Genomic DNA, 13,163 nt, shown 5'->3' on the forward strand with positions numbered 1-13,163 from the left:
TCGGAAACGCTGTTCCCCTATCTTTCTCAACTGCCAATATAACGTGGACCCCACTATAGTACATCTTCAAGGTCAGTAGATCACTTTAAACTATTACCAGAGAGGATATCATACTCTTTGTAGTGTCAATTTTTCTATGCCGTTATCAAACTCAGAATTATTAAAATGTGTCAATCAACACATGTGTTACTTCCTTGAGCATTGTTTCTGTTCCGTCATCGATAACAGTAGAAAATAAAATTGAACAGTTATTAAACAGTTTAAGGAAGTAAATGGGGAATACATGCTTCTCTTCAATATTTCTCTTTGTATTCCAAAGTTCCCAATAGCTAAAACATTATAATTGTATTTAATCTTTATAATTGATTGAGCGAAGTGAGGTATAAGATTCAAGTCGACGGTTTGGCATTTCTCTTAATGTTTGAATGTTTAAATGTTTATATGTTGCGCATTTACGGCGAAACGCGGTAATAGATTTTAATGAAATTTGACAGGTATGTTCCTTTTTTAATTGCGCGTCGACGTATATACAAGGTTTTTGGAAATTTTGCATTTCAAGGATAATATAAAAGAAAAAATCTGGTGTGGCGCACTCACACAACTTTCCTTGCCGTTATGAAAATTGATCACCTGACGCTAGTGTTCCCGCGCATTTCAAGTCTACTATTCAAAGATTTGAGCCAGCTGGTGACAGGGCAATAACGCTGGAGAAACACGAGGTCTGCTATCTCTTCATAGTGAATCATTTAATAGAATCAACAATAATTTGCAATTGAATAATCACATTTTCTCGAATGTAGAGCTTATTTTCAATTTAGGTGAAAATGTTACTGAACATTAATTGTAGAGATTTTCATGCTCAATCTTTTCCATTTGAATTTTTTTGTTTAAATTGTATCTGAAGCCTGATAATTGGAAATTTGAAACCAAACTTTGCATAGATGGGGTGGCGCTCCTGGAATTTTTACAGATATGAGACTTGCGGCAGTTGATAGAGCTTATCAATGACTATTCTAGGTATAAATTTGATCAAAATCGTTAGAGCCGTTTTCGAGAAAATCACGAAAAACCCTGTTTTTGACAACATTTTTGCCATTTTAGCCGCCATCTTGAATTGCATTTGATCGAAATTGTTCGTGTCGGATCCTTATAGTGTAAGGACCTTAAGTTCCAAATTTCAAGTCATTCCGTTAATTGGGAGATGAGATATCGTGTACACAGACGCACATACACTCATACACACACACACACATACAGAACAATACCCAAAAACCACTTTTTTGGACTCAGGGGACCTTGACACGTATAGAAATATAGAAATTGGGGTACCTTAATTTTTTCGGAAAGCAATACTTTCCTTACCTATGGTAATAGGGCAAGGAAAGTAAAAAGGAGCCTCCTTCATACGCCAATATTAGAGTAAAAATCTGACTATAGAATTATTCATCATAAATCAGCTGACAAGTGATTACACAGATATGTGGAGAAGCCAGTCTATTGCTGTATTTCCATAAGGTCTATAGTTTCAATCAGGTACTTATGGATGAGAATACTGCGTGAGGTCTACTGTTCACAGAACTACTAGTATAATAAAAGAAAGAATTGGCTTATACACGTACAGGATAGGAAACTCACGAATGACGCATCATCACGTCTGAACTACTGGACTGATTAACTTGAAATGTTGCTTATAGATTCTTCATTTACCGAGGATGGTTATAGGCCTATTTTAAATTCTTCAAGATTTCAGTCGGTCATGTTTTTATTTTGTCAGGTTTTTTAATTGGACCCTTGCGGAGCACGGGCTACCTGCTAGTCAATAATAATTATTGGAGTTTGAGATAAGTTCTCGAGATCGACAATTTGGAATTCACAAGAACTGAGTTGAGAAATTCAATAATTAAAATAAAAATTAATTGATTAGCGAAAAGAAAAATGGAGCTTCAACTATTCTCAGTGGATTCAGAAATTTTATGGAAAATTTCAAATTAATTGTTTGGTAGTTCAGATGTGATGATATCTCTATATTTCCTGTACTAAATACAAAGTCTTTTTCATGTATATTATTGATTTCCATCTACTTTATCAAAAAATAACAACTTTTAAAGATAATTCAATTCAATTATTAATGTTTATGTATTTTCAACAATAATGCACACACACTAATAATATCAAAGCTGCGATATTATACATCACGGTACCTCTACTGAATTATTACAATTTGTGCTGATCTAATTTCCAATGTGGAGACCATTGTCCAATAGCCTTGAACTTTGGGATATCGATTCTGTCCCTCTCACACTATCTTTCTCTCACTCTCTCACCCTCTCTCACTCCCTCTCCCTCTCACGCGCGCTCTCTCTCTTTCTGTCTCACTCTCTGTCACACACACACACTCTCTCTCTCTCTCTCTCTTCAGAGAGTCGACAATTTGTTGAAACACTGCCGATTCATATAGTTACACTATAACGATATTATATTATAGATGTTCAAAACGCTTTCAATATCCATTATGATTGAGCCTAATAATTTTTAATACTTTGTAAAATTTGTTTAATAAGCTACCTATTTGATTAACTTCATGAATAAAGAACTCTATTTCAATCAAATCTCACTCTCTCCTCTCTCTCTCTCTCTCTATCACACACTCTCTCTCACTCTCTTTTTACCCAGTTGTTGATGGGGAGGACATTATTTTATATCCTTCTTAGAGAATCGACAATTATTTGTTGAAACACCGCCGATTTATGAAGTTACATTACAATTTTATATTATTGTTATTCTAATTGCATTTAATCTTTATTCTCATTGATTAATTTTTTGTAATTTGTATAATTCGTTGAATAATTTGGATTACCCTCATTTAATGTAAATTAGTGTATAAGCCAGTAAATATTGTAGCATACATAAATAAAGAAATCTAAACTAATCTAATCTTTCACACTTAGGGTTGTGTGGCAGAGAGGACCAGGGGTCCTAACTCCGCCCTAATCAAGGCAATTAATCACTCTATCTCTCTCTCTCTCCAAAGCTCCGCCAATTTATGTAGATGCATAACAATATTATATCTATAGTTATTCCAAATTGCTTTTTTCATATCATATACAGTTCAATAATTATTTTTTTAGTCTATATTATTTAAATTCATCTATCATTTTGCTGTATCGTAAGCTATTATATATACTAGTAGTTCTGTGAACAGTAGACCTCGCGCTCAGTGAGTTACATTGACCTGTTGTTATGTTTTCTCAAAAATTAATAAATAATTTATCAATTAAAAATGTCTAGAAAAAATCCTAAATAAACATAGAGCTTTTTCTGTCCTATATCGTAACGTGACGTGCCGTCCCGGAATGTGAGTGTGAGCGCTGTTATCAGGTCTGGCTGCAACTGTCTACAACGTTGATGGAAAGATACATTTTCATGATGTTCGATGTTTTTGAACGGGTAGTATTATGGTCAACTGTCTACAACTAACGTTGATGGAAAGATACATTTTCAAGATGTTCGATGTTTTTGAAAGGGTAGTATTATAGTCCACTAAACAGCTGATTTATGATGAATAATTCTATAGTCTGATTTTTACTCCAATATTGGCGTATGAAGAAGGCTCCTTTTTCCTTTTATATTATCCTTGAAATGCAAAATTTCAAAAAATCTTGTATATACGTCGATGCGCAATTTAAAAAGGAACATACCTGTCAAATTCCATGAAAATCTATTACCGCGTTTCGCCGTAAATGCGCAACATAAAAACATATAAACATTTAAACATTAAGAGAAATGCCAAACCGTCGACTTGAATCTTAGACCTCACTTCGCTCGGTCAATAAAGTACTCAATCAATCAATCTTAGGGTTGTGTGGCAGAGAGGACCAGGAGTCCTAACTTCGCCCTATTCAAGGCAATTAATCAATCAATGTCTCTCACTCTCTCTCTCTCTCCGGTCAATTATCATTTGCGAGAGATAAATACAATTCGCACTTGCGTAAATATAACGTGCGAACATAGCCTACCAAATAAGGGTTTACCTAGAAGTGATACAATATATTCTGCAATTAACAAAAGGATTAGTCATTAGTAATTAATTCAAAACAATTATTGTAAAGGTCAATTATTTTCATGTGGTATTATTAAAATAAAAAAATAATTATTGTAAAACAAAATTATTACCACAATTATTTTTATTGTGGTATTTTATAAATTATTTTTTGTGGTATTTTCCTGGTATTCGTCATTGGTTTGCCATACCATTGACGATGATGCCAACATCATCTAGAATTGTGCGTGGGTAATTGGAGGAATGATGATTGATTAGATTAGATTCCTCTATCAGTATGAGATCAGATTAGTATTTAGATCAGTATGAGGGATTGTAACTTATAATGGTGAGAAATATTATCATTAGTTAATGAGGTTTATAATCAGAGTCATTCCATTGATCTACTATTCCAATAAAGACTCTACTGTTGATTGTTTCTTCCAGATGGCGATGTGGTTTCTTTGTTATTTATTTCAATAAATGAAGGATTTTGTGGCTCAATTCACCATTCATTAGAGATTCTACATTATCTCCCAAAATGAAATGTGGAAACGGGGATGTCATGACGTCACTACTCTTATTACAACTTAAGGCCCGCCGCAAAGTAGACCCACGCTAATCCACGAAAAGCAACCCACGCCGTGGGATGTTTTGTAAACCATTGCTAGGCTTCTCCAGACATCTGTGTAATACATGCAATGAATAATCCACTTGTCAGCTGATTGATTATGAATAATTCTATAGCAATGGTTTACAAAACATCCAACGGCGTGGGTTCGCGTGGATTAGCGTGGGTCTACTTTGCGGCGGGCCTAAAACCCAACGTTAGTAGACAGAAGGTTGATCACTCACAGGTGTAAGATTCGAAGTGGTGGGGGGAACGCCGGCGTGACGTCACGAGTAGTAAAAATATGATAAGAGTAACTACACTGAGCATACAGTTTATTTATTGTATCTTCAAAAACATCGTCATTTAATCCCTCAAGATTGATCTAAAACTGTGAAATTATCCATATTTATAGCGAATGAATCACCGATTCTAATGATGTTGTTCAATATTTCAAGTTCATTCAACTTGTATGAATAAAAGTCTTTCAAGAATCTAAAAACGTGACACGAAAAAGTTGATAAGGTGGAAAAGCGTTAGTGGACAATGTTATACTATTATAATTTCAGATTAAGCCATAAAAAATCCTACATAAAAATTTAAACCGATCCCGAAAATCCGATAAATTTCATTCATATTTAAATGCACTGAACACATGCTGGTATCGAGCACATGTTCTACGAGAATCAAAAATCTCATCCCCGAAATTCACAAGCTGATGTATAGCCAAACTACAAAAATAAACACGACCGAGAAGATGAAAAAACCTTAAGGGTTTGAAAGGGAAGGTTAGGAGGTAGGGTTTTTGCTTCTATATGGCAAAATGCTTGTATTATTTAAATGTTTTGATAATTATTGTAAAGAAAGCTTGCATGTCAGAAAATGTTTGTGTTATTTAATTTGACTATACGTCACCGTATGATATTTCAAGAATGCGATATTTTGCCTACTCTGTACTACAGCCTACGTCACGACTACAGTTCCCCCACTCCAATTGCATTTTAACTAAAATACTATAGATGAGTGACCAACCATCTGTCTACTAACTTTGCTAAAACCATGGTCATTATATTAGAATAATCGGGGTTTGGGAGCAGGAGAGAGTATACAGTAGAATTTAAAATTCTCATTTTGTAACTCAGAGTAACTTTTCCGGGCGATTTTAGATAATAAACTCAAATTACAAGAAGTCAAAATACTTGCACATTTGAGATATTGCACATATGAATGACACACTACAGAAGTTGAACATCTTATTTCTAACTAACAGTAGGTATCCTGAGAATCTTGTTCTATAGTGAGGTCCACGTTATAATGGCAGTGGAGAAAGATAGGGAAAATCATTGCCGAACCTCTGTCTTGTCAATGCCTTCTATAGACGGCAGCTGATACAGGTTTATTGATGTAATATTAACTGTTCATTCTCGTTTAAAATAATCAATTATATTTTATTAAACAAGATATTATATTTTTTAATAATTTCGTAATGAATTTTGTTCTAAACAAAGCTCAGGCTAGAGCTACCAGAGGACTGTAGTTTACTATTCAAATAATCAAATACAAACAGGAGCAAATTTAATCTTCAATTTGAGCCAGGTTATTTGTACAGTTAAACTCTGCATTAATGAACAAAAAAAGAGCAAAAACTCACCAGATTTAATCCAATCTTGACTACTTGCCCTTTTAAGCCTTTATTAGGTGTTTTGATCAGGTTCAGGGTGGGATGAAAATCTGGGAATAAGACAGGTTCTGGCTTCCGGGCAGCCTTTTCACGTTCAACTTGCAGGCTCTGCACTGTGTTTCGAACAAAGCTCAAACTGGATTCTTTATAAATTCAAATCCGATTCAAATTAATTCAATTCAATACTATTACGCTGTTATATTCATAATTCACACACACTACACTCAAACAATTATTTACAAGAAATTTCCGATCGAAATTACATGACAAAAATACAAATTGGATCTTGCACAACAACGGGGTGACAAGACAAGAACGACTCTTGAAACAAAAAACTGAAAACTAGGATGACAAGGCAAAACAGCTGGACGATCTGCGCTGGCGCAAACAAGCCTGCTATTGGCAGAACTGCAGTCTGGGATTTTGGCGCTACAGTTCGAATTCTCTGGCCAGACCAAATTTAGATAATTAAGATAAAATATTTTGTTAATGTATTATTAATTCTTTATTGTTAAAAGACGATCTGGCTACAGAGCAAAGTGATAACGAGATAGTGCTATCCGCTTTGTTGAATGATAGACAAGGATAGCAAAACCATTGCTAATCAAACACTGCCATTATAACGTGGACCTCATTATAGTGAAGAAACCCCTCACCCTCCCAGTAACACACAGGCAGTTAGCAAATAAAATCAATACATTCCCCTATCAAGACGTATACGTATCTGTGAGAGACTGCAGTGAATTCACTTTCAACTGTCAGCTCTCCTAATAGATAAAACATCATCACTTCCATTTAACTAATGCTGCAGCTAGAAGTCGGCAATAATTTCTGGTCTAGAAGGCGCCCGACTCGTATTAATTTACTAGCAGGTAACCCGTGCTCCGCAAGGGTCTACCTATATATAGCGTATGGCATTTCTTAATCGTAAGTCCTTGTAATTTCGCACTGTTTAAGTGCACGTCCAAATTTAAAATGTATTGGATCGCCTGAAAGCTTGCCACAGTAAAGTCATTACTGTCACCCAGGTAGGCACGTCTGTCACATTCATAGACAATGTGTTTCATTGTCTGCAATGGAGCTCCACAATCGCATCCTGGAGAGTCTATAAAGCCCCATTTGAAAAGAGATGCTTTGCATCTACAGGTGCGTACAGACTTTCGCTCTGCTCCGCAACCGAACGTCACTCCAGCAGAGCGATTGATGATCGACCGGGGAGCAACAGTGGTTCGACCGGGGAACGCGAGAAGATCTAACATCTTCCGTAACGTTCATGATGGGTGCGCGGGCGGAGCGACTGTGGTACGATGGAGGAACGAGGGCGGTACGAGGGCGGTACGAAGGCGGAGCGTGCTCGGTGCGGGTTGGAAGTGCGTATATGTGTACGCAGCTTACCGTGCAATGTTCGGATTCGGTTTAATGTGACCCATGTGTGTCGAAGAAGGTCAAATCCTGGTAGCCTGGTGCACTGTCTGAGAGCATCTGGAATTAAACCAGAGTAGTTCAGATGTGGTGATATGTCATTCGTGAATTTCCCATTTCGTACTTGTATGAGACAATTATTTCGTTCATTATAATCATATAGATTATGAGATTCACTGTTCACTATATCATCTGATGCTCAAATCGCTGCAAACAAATTTTGTTTGGCAAAAAGTTGTAAGCTGTAGTGTGAGATTTACTCCAAACTGACAGAATTGTTTAGAATTGGAAGCAATGGAGTTATTCTCTGATGCTGACATTTTAAAGTGAATCTCTAACTAGTATATCAGCTAGCAGTAACATGGAAAACTTGTGCTAACTGGAAAAGTTTCAGCCCGGAAGAAAAAGTTTGGTCGAGAGAAGGAGCTTTCGGGAAAATCGACGATTTGAACGAAACACGAATTGCTCTGAAGGGAAATTTGTTGCTAGTGAGGTTAATGTGGATTGAAGACTGTTGTTTCTTGAGGAGTAATGTTGTTGGAAACTGTTGGAAGAAAGGTAGAGGGTAAAGAAGAAGAAAAAGAAAGGAAAGAGGGAGAAAAATAGGAGCGAGGAAGTGGAAGAAGTAGAAGAAGAAGGAGAAGACAGGAGGAGAAGAAGAAGTAGGAGGAGGAGGAGGTGAAGGAAGAAGAAGAAGGGCAACAATTTAAGCCAGGACACATAGAGAGCAAGGAGTGGGAGGGGAGAAGAAGAGAGAAAAAGAAGAAGAAGATGAGTAGGTGGAGAAGTAGAATGAGAGGATGAAGACGAAGACGAAGAAGAAGAAGAAGGAGAGAAGAAGAAGAAGAGAAGATGGAGAATGTAAAGGATTGGAGGAGGAAAACGTGGAGAAGTGACATTTAAAGAAGATAGTGAGAGAGAAGAAGATGTAGAATAATTATTGGATATGGCCAAGGAGGAATAGAAGCACAGTATCAAAAAATAGGAGTAAACAAGAGAAAAGGTGGCCTAGGAGAAGTAGAAGTATGAAAAAATAGGAGTAAATAATAGAAAATTTGGAGGAAGAAGAAAGTAAGATGAGGATCAGGAGGTGGGAAGGCGGAATGAGATGGAGATGTTTTAGAACCTTCTGTTCTTTCACGTGATGTGTGGTTTTTTTATCTATACTAGAATAATATCCAAGTTGTATAGGGTAGAAGTGGTAGGTTTGCATAATTTTGAAAACCCCTTAAAAAATACCCCTTTTTTGAAAATTCGTAGCTCCAAAAACAAAAATGGTACAATCCTGCGCGACCATTTAATTTATTGGAAATTATATTCTCTTCAATTTTGTCGAGAATGATTTTTCTTGAGAAACTCAAGGTTTACGAGATAAAATGGGAAAATTGAAAAAAGTCCGAAATTTTGGGGGTTTTGGGGGCGAAGCCTCCCTCTGGCGTGTCAGCAAATTTCAGATTCGAATTCAGCGCCCCAAAATACATATAGAACCGTCGAGAAAAATTCTTCGGGGCTGTTTCCTGAAAAACGACCATTTTACTGGGCTATTAGTAAATGTAGATGTTAGTAGAAGGATCAAAGGATGAAGGAAAATAAAACAAAGGAAGAACAAAATAATAGGAATTGTAAAGTACTTATGAATACATAAGGTTGATAGGGTGAAAATGAAATTATTGGAGCAGGTGAAGTTGAATTAGGGTATGATCGATCACATTTGATGCGTGCAGGCGTCCTCATGCATGACCAAGCGCGCATATGAGAAAGAAAACCTGGAAAGAGCATAAGGAACATTCACACTGAACGCGTGCACTTGCTGGTTGCGTTCAGTGTGAGCAGCTACATGCAAGTCACAACGTGTTTCTATGGCTCTTTCCAGATTTTGTCTCTCGACTCATGCATGATCTGACGTGCACTTGTACTATACTGTGATGCACGTGTGTGCTCGTGCACTTGTATGCAATGTGATCATACCCTCAAGATGTTTAAGAAAGATCAGAAGATGGACAGAATATTAAGGAATAGTTGAAAATAAAGAGAGTATATAGAAGAGAATGAGTACAAAAAGAGGAGAAGAGAAGGAGCAAGAGGAGAGAAAAGTGGTGCTTAGGGAAAGCAAAATGAGGTAGAAGAAGTGAAAAGAATTGATTGATTGATTGATTGATTGATTGATTGAGTACTTTATTTATGTAGATTACAATATATACTGGCTTATACACTTATAACAATAGCTTACAATACAGCAAAATTATAGATGATTTTACATAATATAGACTAAGAAAATAATTATTGAACTGTATATGATATGAAAAAGCAATTTGTAATATAATAACTATAGATAATAATCATATTGTTATGCATCTACATAAATTGGCGGAGCTTTGGACATATCAATGTCCATTCTTCGGAAAGAATATTAAAAATATATTATAAATATACAAAAGAATAAAGGAAGCGGCGAGCAAACAGGAAGGAAAAGGGATCAAAATAGAAAAAGACACACAAAGCTGAAGAAAGTGGATGAGCAGGGAAGAAAGAAAAGGAAGAAACATGAGTTTTGGTAATAGTTGTGAGAAGACGAAGCCAGTTAAAGCTGATGAGATGTCAGAAACTTTTCTAATATACCGTACTTTGAGGTGAAGTTCCAGTGACATTCTCTGCACTTGATATACCTATATTTGAAGTATATCTTATATATTTTGCTATATATTTATACACTTTTACTGGAAGCTACATTTTGAACTTCAATTTCTTGGAAGCTATTTTTGTTGTGTGACTTATAACTTTATAAACTTTTCCCAACTTATTTTCTAAGAAAATGAAAGTGTGGATATTGAAACAGCAAAATAAATAATATATGTTGAACCGTTTTTCACAGATTGTCCTGCTAAAAGTTACTTCATTACAACCGTAATCAATCTTGAAACCTTATTAAACAACGTCATAGTTCAATATTATAAAAATCTGGTGTGGCGCACTCACACAACTTTCCTTGCCGTTATGAAAATTGATCACCTGACGCTAGTGTACTTGCGCATCTCAAGTCTACTATTCAAAGATTGAGCCAGCTGGTGATAGGTCAATAACGCTGGAAACACACGAGGTCTGCTATCTTCGTAGTGAATGATTTAATAGAACCAACAGTTGCCAACAGTTTGCAATTTAATAATCACATTCTCTGGGATTTCAAGCTTATTTTCAATTTTAGGTGGAGATGTTACTGGAAATTACTTGCAGAGATTTTCATGCTCAATCTTTTTCCACTTGATTTTTTTTTGTTTAAATTGTATATGAAGGCTGATAATTGAGAATCTAAAATTAAACTTTTCATAGATGGGGCAACGCTCCTGAAATTTTTACAGATATAGGACTTGTTGCAGTTGATAGAGCTTATCAATGACTATTTCAGGTATGAATTTGATCAAAATCGTTGAAGCCGTTTTCGAGAAAATCGCGAAAAACCCTGTTTTTGACAACATTTTCGCCATTTTTGCCGCCATATTGGATTGCATTTGATCGAAATTGTTCGTGTCGGATCCTTATAGTGTAAGAACCTTACGTTCCAAATTTCAAGTCATTCCGTTAACTGGGAGATGAGATATCGTGTACACAGACGCACTTACACTCTAACACACACACACACAACACACACATACAGACCAATACCCAAAAACCACTTTTTCGGACACAGGGGACCTTGAAATGTATAGAAATTTAGAATTGGGGTACCTTATTTTTTTCGAAAATAGGGCAAGGAAAGTAAAAAACGGATAATAGTTCAATATTATAAAACTATAGTGAAATTCAGGTTATAAAGTCATCAGTACCTGATTAATATTTGTTTATTATCCACAATTCATTTGTTGACTCAATGATATACGAATATTCATTGCAATGATTGGGGAAGGACCAACAGGCACAGCCCAAAACTGCTCCTCTCCCGAATTTTGATACATATACTACTAGTAGTTCTGTGAACAGTAGACCTCACGCAGTATTCTCATCCACAAGTACCTGATTGAAACTATAGACCTTATGGAAATACAGCAATAGACTGGCTTCTCCACACATCTGTGTAATCACTTGTCAGCTGATATATGATGAATAATTCTATAGTCTGATTTCTACTCTAATATTAACGTATGAAGGAGGCTCCTTTTTCCTTTTATATTATCCTTGAAATGCAAAATTCCAAAAACCTTGTAGGCCTATATACGCGCAATTGAAAAAGGAACATACCTGTAGAATTTAATGAAATAGTTTATTTCGCACCTAGAGCAGAAAATGACATTTTTCCGGCTCAAAATCGGTTTTCAAGTCCGAGGACTAGAAAAGATTGAGAGCCAGAAAAACATTTTTGACCATGGTGCGAACGATATTTTTCGCCACACAATCTTACAAGCTGACAAACCACAAGCTGACAAAATAAATAAAGAATACTTGTTATCATACCTATCTCTTGATTTTAGTGGTAGAAAATTAGCAGTCAGGATTTCAGATTCTTTTAAAATTTCACTTGGAATATCACGGGCGTCGTCATCTTCAAGCATTTTTGAAAATTCGGAATGCATTAATCAACAATAAATAATTGAATAAAAATGGTTGCGAAGTGAATGCTGAATTAGTTTGATTCGAAATTCGAACTGAAATCATGGCGACTTCAGATGAAGTGGACACTCGCCCGATCTAGCGGATGACTTATTAACTACGGACTTCCATGAGCGGCTGGAAAGAGTACACTTTCTGGCCTAGACCGGAAAAGAAACCTGTTTCTTACGTCAGATGAGAGTCGTCTGCAAACAAGGTAGGACTGGTAAACAGCTGCTTTCTGTGCAGTGTGGCGAAAATCTATTACCGCGTTTCGCCGTAAATGCGCAACATATAAACATTTAAACATTCAAACATTCAAACATTAAGAGAAATGCCAAACCGTCGACTTAAATCTTAGACCTCACTTCGTTCGGTCAATAAGTGACTGATAGTCAGTCCAGGAAGTAGGTTTAACTTCTTCTTCTTCTTCTTTTTCTTCTTCTTCTACCTCCTCTTCCTCTTTCTCCTTCTTATTCCTCTTCTTAAATTTCTGAATAAACAGCAACATTGTTGTCGATTTGTGTTGCAGAAAACGGCCTGCTAAGCTACGAAAACCCCAACTACCATTTGGACCCGGCGCGGCTGGACGACGCTCTCAACTCCAACACGGAGGAAGATCCTCTCTACCAGGAGCTGCTGGAGGCTGTGTGCCAACTGGGGGCACTGGCCCCACCCGGGGCATGCCCCAGGGCACGGTGCCTCCCAGGGGCGTGCCCCAGCAGCAGCCACAACGCAGATCGTATGCACATCTTGACATCAACAGTATGGGGGTAGATGTCACCACGGGGCCCCTGACTAATCTCGACACTAAGAACCATATTATCAGG

General features: G+C 36.6%; 1 protein-coding gene across 4 annotated transcripts in view; it reads left to right on the top strand.

Annotated features, from left to right (window-relative positions):
• The window catches only part of LOC120353798, a 35,515-nt gene extending 22,352 nt beyond the window's left edge, over window positions 1–13,163 (top strand). For all 4 annotated transcript variants that reach the window (XM_039438737.1, XM_039438738.1, XM_039438739.1 and 1 more), the window contains exon 3: window positions 12,866–13,163. In XM_039438737.1, the coding sequence (XP_039294671.1) occupies window positions 12,866–13,110 (245 nt within the window). In that variant the 3' untranslated portion in view covers window positions 13,111–13,163. The remainder of the gene's footprint in view (window positions 1–12,865) is intronic.

Source organism: Nilaparvata lugens, chromosome 12 (genome assembly GCF_014356525.2).
Source record: "Nilaparvata lugens isolate BPH chromosome 12, ASM1435652v1, whole genome shotgun sequence".
Taxonomy (NCBI): Eukaryota; Metazoa; Arthropoda; class Insecta; order Hemiptera; family Delphacidae; genus Nilaparvata; species Nilaparvata lugens.